Consider the following 9073-nt stretch of genomic DNA (forward strand, 5'->3'; position numbering starts at 1 on the left):
AATGAAATACGATATTCGCACAAAAACTAATCATGGAAAATGAAGATATGAATATTTTTTTTATTGTTATAGTCCTTGCGCGAATGCCGCTGTATATATTGCGGCATTGTCCTCTTAAGGAATATTTCACCAACAGACAGTTCTCCAAAGGAAAACACAATGAAGCCACGATTATGTCAATGGATCTTTAGCCTGCCCTTTCAGTTTGCTTTATCTATTGGGATATTTTTTGTCAAAAATAAATTGCTATGTGGGGCAACTGTGCATGTTGATGCCAAAGCCACTTCTGGCTCCCGGCTGCTCCACTTTAGTGGGTCATTACTGAGAAAAGAAGCACTACTCATTTAATCAGGGAGTGAATTTCCTATAAAAGATTATCTTGCTCTCTGAAGTGCTTTCTAGGCATGCATATAAAGTTGCAACTAGGCTACCTTCAAGAACTTCTCCTGCCCACAGTGTTTTTTTTTTTCATTAATTTGATCCTCTTAGCTTTCTTTTTTTTTACATTTGTGTAGAAACGTCTTTGCTGCAACGAAAGCGCCTCGTAGGTGTTTTTGTAACATCCATTTAGCTTCGAAAATGTCGCACTGGTATAGGCGTTACTCTTTGTGCACTGTTGCATAGTTATTTTAGCGTTACAGTTATAGTCTTAAGGTTTTTCTCACGAAGGGTACTAAGTTTTGCACTTCTCATGTAAACGCATTAGTACAAAACTGCCGACAGGGATATGTTTGTCAGTTCTGCATATCTAATCCTCGAGATATTTATGTATAATAATGCCAGAGTTTTGCCCCTCTGACAGCCGATAAAATCCATCACAGATTCGGTGCATGTTGCTTCGCAAGACAAACGATAATATTCCATAGCACGAACATGTATCCTTTTTCTGGTAATGTATTGGCATGCTGTTCCTGAGTGAATATCACATCACTTTTAACAACGCAGCTATATTTTCTAACGTACTCGGTGAGCTGATTCTCACAGCGGCATAACGTCGTAATAAGGACCCATGCACTGATTAAGATACATAGCTGGCCATTTCTTGAGCAGTATGATCAATGTACAGATGCGGCGTTTTGATCAGTAACCTTTGGTAAAGATAATGCCGCAATATAGATGCGGCAATATATATGCCGCAATGCCGCAGTTAGTTTACCCTATTGTTATTTATAAACCTTGACCAGTAATTTTTGTATCTGTAAATAGCTATTAAGAGCGATTGGAAAGCGCACTACAATGGGCGCTGGGATTTTATGCCGTATTTCAACACCGAGCTTTGCTTGAGCCTTTCCTGACTGCAGCTGCCATTTTCCTGAATGAGTCCAAGTACTTACCAACGCATTTCTCTCCATCCAGTACCCATCCAGGGTCACAGCTCGTTTTTCCAGGGGCTGTACGTACATAGTAAAGAGAAGAGGACTGTGGTCGCCAGGGTGCACTTCGCAAGACATTCTCGCGATAACATCTTGAATCAGGTACCTTGGCTATGCTTCACCCTGCCCGCGCATACAGTGTTTACATCATTGAAAGATGAATATCTGAATCTAAGGTTGGTTGTTTTCTATAGGTATTGTACCAGGTATATTGTTTATAAATTTATTACCGCAACCTCCAATCTGACTCGCCGTGGTTGCTTAGTGGCTTTGCTGTTGCGCTGCTAAGCACGAGGTCGCGGGATCAAATCCCGGCTACTGCGGCCGCATTTCGAGGGGGCCAAATGCAGAAGCACCCGTGTACTTAGATGTAGGTGAGCGTTGAAGAACCCCAGGTGATAAAGATTTATACAGAGTCCTCCACTACGGCGTGCCTCATAATGAGATCGTGGTTTTGGCACGTAAATCCCAATCATTTCTTTAACTTCCAATCTGTATGCGCGTTTCTACAGTAGAACAAACAAGTTCTGTCAATCACTTATCAAAAGAAAATTGTTGATGCCTATAAAGCGCATCATGTTTCTTTTATCTGTGTCCTATTACAATTTTACCCATATTTGTGTATATAGCAAAAGGCAGCAGAATTGTTTGGTTTCAATTGACACTGCACAAGTTTTTTGTTTGGTACGCCTGAACGGTCGGCGAGGGCGTCCTGCACAATACTGCCCACTGGGTACATTGGTCTCTTTCCGAGTCCCTGCAGCTTCTGGCAAGTTTGTCAAATAACACTAAAAGGCGGTGATTTCAAGACACATTCAACAGAATTACTGACCGGTGCAGTTGTGAGGTTCCCAGCCGGCGCAGCAACCTTGCCTTTGAGCTCGGTCTAAATGTGAATTCTTACACAATGTCTTGCAGGTACTTGAATAATCCAGGCATACCACATCTGAGCAAGAATAATGAAAAGGAAAGAAAATATCTGTATTCCTTACAGTCCCATCACGTCGCAAGCAGACCTCACTCAAATGTTTTCATCCTTTACTTGCGCCAGACAGCATACGCGTTTCCTAGTTCTGGAACTGCGCACCACCTTTTAATCACACTGGTTTATATAGACACTCTCCTACTGCAACTTGCCCACCCATATCGCAGCCTTCATTGGAACATTTCTGTGGCTGTTTCTATGAATTGCCGATAGCTTTCTCGCCAGCAGTGAACTCCTTATGACGATGTACCTCATGAGCAGGCGAGAGTAGTCATCGCGGTACAAATGGGCCAAGTTAATAACTATGCTCCTAATTGTTCAAACAAATGATCAGCTCTACAAAAGACGAAGCGGTATGGAAATATCCGAAGCTTTCGAATAAGCAATCGAATATATCTTTATTCGATTTAGTCTTCGAATCGAATTGTCACAATTCAAAATACAAATATTTTTAGGATAGTATTTCAATACTCTAAATCTCCAACTAAACAGAATCGCCTACAGTGTGCAACTTTCGAAAATTGCACGTTTAATGGTTTAACGTTTCGGTCGTGGCATGGCTTTGTAGGTTTATTCTGATGAAGGCCGTGCCATGGCCGAAACATTAAGCCATTAAATATGCAAGTTTCGTGTGCCCCTTCGTTTCTTCATATATATATATATATATATATATATATATATATATATATATATATATATGTGTGTGCGTGCGTGTGTGTGTGTGTGTGTGTGTGTGTGTGTGTGTGTGTGTGTGTGTGTGTGTGTGTGTGTGTGTGTGTGTGTTTAGAACCCTACAAGGAATCTCCGAATCAGTTAAGATTGATACATTTTTCTTTCAAAATTCCAGTACCCAAAAGTTTGATGAAAGTGTGATCGCAAGATCAGAAAACGAATGCTTAATTTTCCTGTCTTTTCAATTTCGCACGGCAGCCAACGCCAGTATTGTGAATACGACTTATTGATTTGAACGTATTTATTTATATATTTGAGCCAATGTGGCCAATAAAAATTTTTGAAACTTGCTAAGTCCAGTCTAATCATTTCTCTTAGCGCAGAACGTGGTACATCTTGAAGTCCAGAAAGCGAACTAGCCCGAAGCTAACGCCATCGAAATCCACGTCGTCACAGCGAAGTCACGTGAGAACACTTAGGCGGTGGCGTTTCCACGTATATTTGTTCATGCATTTCTTTCTAGCGAGCCAAGCCTCCCACTAAGGTAACCGAGACTTCTTCGTCATTGTGGAAGTAGGATTTGCTAATACATTTCCACATATTTTTTCTCTTTCGTGTCGCCTTACTGTATTTAGATCTCGAAAACAGTTTGATACGTTAATAAAAATGTACAGTGCTGTTTTACAAAAAGAAAAGTACTGATTAGTCGTGGTATTTGCAAATTAAACGCAGCCGTTCAGCATTTTGTTAGAATGTTCATAGCCTGACAGATAGCATCTCCCATTGGACATCACATTGACGAAAGAAATCCTAAACTGTATATATGAACAGAGAAAAAGAGTTTCCTTACCTTTGCACATCCCGTTGATCATCCTGAAGCCATCATTGCAAACGCAATCTACTTTACCATCATCGCGCAGCTTGGCACTTGCATTCTTCTTCTTGCACTCTTCATGCTTCATTGTGCTTACTGAAATTGATAAAGTTTGCAAGTTTTCATTGCTTTTACTGGGTAATCTCGTTTTTTTAGTAAAATATTACCCTGAGCAGAGGTTGAAGATAACGCTTAAATATTCTGTTATATTGTTTCCAATTAGAACGCTCTCCTGTGTATATTGTATATTCTTACTAACCGTACCGTGTACCTGGTATTTTACCGCACTAAAGGAGGCCTTAGTTTTTATAAGTCTAGTGAAGGCAACGAAATATTTACCCTTGAGAATTCGGCGCAACAAGACAATCCAGCAGTGTAAAAGAAAACCGAACGAGTGGACTAAAGAATACATACGCCAGTGCGAATACTTCAAAGGTGAAGGTTAAGCTAAACATTTGAAGAACAACGAATACGCTGAATTGCAAGTCAAGGTCATGGTTTTGCTACTCTTTACCGGAGTTGTTAAAATAGCTGTGTGTTAACATCCTGATGAGCTATTCGCATTATACTTTTGAAGTAAAAGAAATAAACAGACGGGAAGCTGCTAACATTTCTGCATGTAATTGTTTGTACTTCCTCCGATTATTAACCTGTTTAAAAGCTTTCGATTATAGTGCTGATGAGTACTTCGTTAATCATGAAAAACCTTGCAAGGACAAAACTGTCGACGTGTCGTTTAACAAGGATACTTTCAGTGCTTTGCATGTATAGAAAAGCGGCAACGTCAGGTTGCAGGACGTAGGCTTCCCAACAAACGTGAATCCGTGCTGTGTTAAAGCCTGGAATTTAGAGTATAAAAAATCACGATCTAGGTTTCAAAAACTTTAATATAGATTGAAACTTTGAATACCGGGATACGTGTACAGGATCCATGGAAATTGTTTTTCTAAGTTCAGTATACTTTTGGGCCCTATTGCACTCTTGAGTGGCAATCTAGCGTCTGTCTGTCATAATATAAATCGTTACTTAAACACAGGTAAGTACGAATCTAGTGCGAGCTATATTTTATTTACATTGTGCATTTCAGGATACTCCAACCCCGAAGGGCTATTGCAGTGTTATGGAGCGGGAAACACGGATATCGCAAATATAGAAAAGGAAAAAAGCAAAAAAGCATAACCCGATGGACTAAAAATCAGTGGTTAGCAATATACGAGCGTAACTTGGCACGCGAGGAAGATCGATCATGATCGGGTAAAGCATTTAACAGTTCTAAAGTGTGGTAAAAACACAGTTTTCAAACGCATACGGGCGATGATGAAAAGGAGACATGTTAAACTCATGATGGTGTCCGGTGGATGTAGGTCTAGTGATGACGCTAGGGCGCTAGGGTTTGAATTGATTTGACTATTACTACATACCCTGTAATCAAATAGTATTCCACTTATAGTGTACAACCACATTGCACGAATTGAAAATTTGTTTTGAAATCCAATACCATTGTGATGAGGTATGGCGTATTGTGATATCGTGCTAATCAAATCATAAGTGCTCATGAAATTAGGGTGACATGTTAGAAATACAATGTAATGTGCGACCCGAACTTACTGCTGCAATTTATTGATAGATCCGGGAATTGGGTTGCCGGGCATTCACAGCGTCCAGCTTTCATCCCATTGTCGTCTTTACAGTCTCCAAGCTTGCATGGGATAACGTTGCAGTTCTTAGCATCTGTAATAATAAGCATGGAAGCGATGGTAGTATGTGTAACATGAGTCATAGTCAAATGTTAGTTCTTCTACTAGAGTCGTATATTTAAATAATGAATGCGTTTACAGACGCTTTCTTTTTCAGATAATGTCAAGCAAAATTTAGGTTGTTCACGATGAAATGCTGCTTGCATCGCATGTGTGTGCTGAATTTTCTAGTCATGACTGTTGTGCCACAGGGGTTTGGTATTCAAGAGCAAGAAAGTTTACATCTGCGCACCCACACTGAATGCATCTTTAACGCATTACTGCATGAATTTTTGTTTTCTTGTGCAAAAGGCATCAGAAACATTGTTCATGTAAGAAATGCCGAAATGAACCAAGAAACAGATCGTTGCAATTTTATGAACGGAAGTTCTCGCGTATTATAAATGATACCCCTTGTTGTGTGGGGTATATTTACAATTATAGAGAAATACGTTTCAACTGGAGAAACCTGCATTATATTAGCACTATTTTCGTTTTCATTTATTCCTACATTCTATTAACATCAGAAGACTATCTATTACTTCCCGCATACCTGTTTACCAATTTTATACACAGTTATATTATCATTCTTTTTTTTCTTATTCTTATATAGAACTACCCAGTTCTTGGCCAATCCCCCAGAATGGGTATGTGCCACTGATGTCTATGCTCTACATTTACATCTACCTGCAAGAACTGTCGGAACCACTGAAAAGCGTATTGAAAGCAAGTTTACTAAATATACGATGACATTCTTGATTACCCAAATTATGGAATCAATATTCATTCATTCATTCATTCATTCATTCATTCATTCATTCATTCATTCATTCATTCATTCATTCGTTTGTCTGTTTGTTTGTTTGTTTGTTCGTTTGTTTGTTTGTTTATATTGTTCCTTCTGACCGACATTTCCTCGGATGAAGAGCCTAAAGGTAGATGCAACGGCCTGAAGAAGCCTCCCGTGCACATACAGTTCTCAGAGGCGGAAAAGTACCTGATCACAGGAGAACAATTAGAAACAAGTAAAGGAAAAATTAATGCAAATGGAAACTATAAAAAACATACAAGAAGCTAACAATTGTTCGCAATTTATAGATGCATTTTTCTAGGCAATGCGAAAAGATTAGGAATAATTCCAAAATACAACAACGTTGAGAAATTGTGTAAAACCTTACACAATAAATAAAAGAAATATAGAAAAGACTAACACGTATGCAGCAAACTACGTAGCACTCAAGAAGTGTTATTCTAACCAACCAACCTTTATTTTTTCACGCAGTAAACCAACTTGGATTGCTGAATCATCTTAGCAATTTGGTGATTTTTGTTTAGGGCATTAGTTATTAGGTAAGCGAGTACCTGTGTTCCACATTTAGTTCTGAATATTGGTGTTCCAAGTCGGCAGTCCTAAATGTTACTGCATATTGTCCGGCATAGAAGATCAGAACTGAGTATGCTGTTCACGAATAATTTCGTTCTGTGTATACATAGCAAGATTTAGATGGAACTGCTAGTAACTAGAAAAGAAAGAAAAGAAAGTTGCTGTGGGGACTCTGTTTTAGGTTTCCTAGTAGCGCACAGCTCTTTTTTGTAGACTTAATAACCTGTTTAAGTTTGCCTTTGTAGTTATACCCCAGGTTAGTGGCAGTAGCGAAGATGAGAATAAGAAGATGCATACTATAACTGCTGTTTTAATAAATTCGACACCAAATCTTGAATGTTTTACGATAGTGATGTTGACCCAGACGAATTTGTGTGGAACTTGTTTGTCTGAAGAATCGAAAACGCCACCTAAATATTTGTGCGCAAGTTACCTTCGAGTAGAGCAGTTCCTAAATTTAATACAAACCTTAAAATCGTCAGTCCTGCTAAGCTTTTTGAAGGTTATATAATCAATTTTCGGGACATTCAATTTAGGTTCAATTAAATCTAACCAGATTGACAATTGTATTCACCATCTATTAGCTACGCTTTCAAGATGGATGAAGTGTCTACCTGAAAAAAATATACTTCTATCATCTGCATATATGATTGTGTCCTGAATCTGTGGCATCTGCAGGACGTATGCATGAACTATACCCGTTTAAGCAGGTGAACTGAACCCTGCTACATAAATAATTTCGTATAAGATTTACTTCTGTGCATTGGATAACGTAACGAGGTAGTTTACGAAACAAAATATCATCCTTGGCCCAATCGAACGCCTTCTTGAAACGGAAAAATACAGCAACGATGTATAATTATTAGAAATTGATAATCTAATTTTTTATATTCAATTGTGCGACATTTCCTGTTTTTTTTTTCGGAAAGCAGATCGTTGTCTTACACACATTTGGCGATTACCGAGGAACTTGATTAATGGTGATTACTATGTTTCGTCTAAATATTTCTCTAATAAAGATGCACCGATATAGGGTGACAGTTGTTCAATTCATTGTGAGTGCCATCTCTGGGACGACTACTACCTACGCAATTTCCATGCCTTCTGGAAATGTACCCATGTTGAAAGCTTGATTACAGCTATGCGGCGATGAGTCACATCAGGATTCAGCAACATATCATTTATATGTAATGTGGACAAAATTATGTTTAGTCTGATCATACCCACCACCAGTATTTTTATTTCGTGATTTAGGATATATGCCACCATTACAAGTTGAGTACATTCAGTCGAGAAAAAGAGTTTTTGCGGGAAAAAGCTACGAACGTTTTCTGGCATGTTGGTGTGTCACATGTCTCAATTGCTGCACCTTAGGTTAAAAAAAAATTATTGTTGTATTACGGCAAGCGTATTTGACAATGATAATCTTAGGTAATGCGATTATCATTCAAACCTTATAGCGACACACAGGACTTGTGAAGTCATGTTTATTTACAATCTGCAGCGGTAATTCTGAGACTTCCGCTCTTTAGCCCTATTGCGACACACCCTTGCATCCTACCACTCTGCTGCGGCATTCACGTGCCAAGGTATTCAATGAGCGCAGCGGCTCACGACAACCTTCGGCCGCCGATATGTGAGTTGGCCTCGCGGTAAAGCTTCCCATTAATAACCATTTTCATAAGGCTGTCGCAAAAAAATACTAGTGGTGCCAAAAATACTAGTGGTGCCTCCAGACAGTAAAAAAAGGTGTTGTGATAACAGGACGATATACAAGGAAAATACGACAGAGCACTGAAAAAACTAACACCAATATTAGAGTTAAATTTTCCGTTTTTCATCTTACTCTGGCATTCCTTTGATGTGGTGTTGAAATATTCATCCTCACTGCACACACATTCATAAGTATTGTTGTTTGTCCTGCACTCTCTTCCATTACACCTGTGACCGTATATATCGCACAAATCTGGAAAAATGAGGCACAGAAATGAATTTGTCAGAACACCAATCACAATCAAAACCGTCAAGATAAACCATGTACATTGCTCT

The 9073-nt window shown here is 38.9% G+C and overlaps 1 protein-coding gene across 1 annotated transcript in view; it reads right to left on the reverse strand.

Annotated features, from left to right (window-relative positions):
• LOC142582550 (uncharacterized) overlaps positions 1-9073 on the reverse strand; it is a 40244-nt gene that overhangs the window by 20183 nt on the left and 10988 nt on the right. Inside the window, exons 2-6 of the mRNA XM_075692400.1 lie at positions 8871-8990; positions 5513-5635; positions 3881-4000; positions 2206-2319; positions 1335-1391 (exon numbers count right to left, since the gene is read on the reverse strand). Of these exons, the coding sequence (XP_075548515.1) occupies positions 1335-1391; positions 2206-2319; positions 3881-4000; positions 5513-5635; positions 8871-8990 (534 nt within the window). The remainder of the gene's footprint in view (positions 1-1334; positions 1392-2205; positions 2320-3880; positions 4001-5512; positions 5636-8870; positions 8991-9073) is intronic.

Source organism: Dermacentor variabilis, chromosome 5, assembly GCF_050947875.1.
Source record: "Dermacentor variabilis isolate Ectoservices chromosome 5, ASM5094787v1, whole genome shotgun sequence".
Classification (NCBI taxonomy): Eukaryota; Metazoa; Arthropoda; class Arachnida; order Ixodida; family Ixodidae; genus Dermacentor; species Dermacentor variabilis.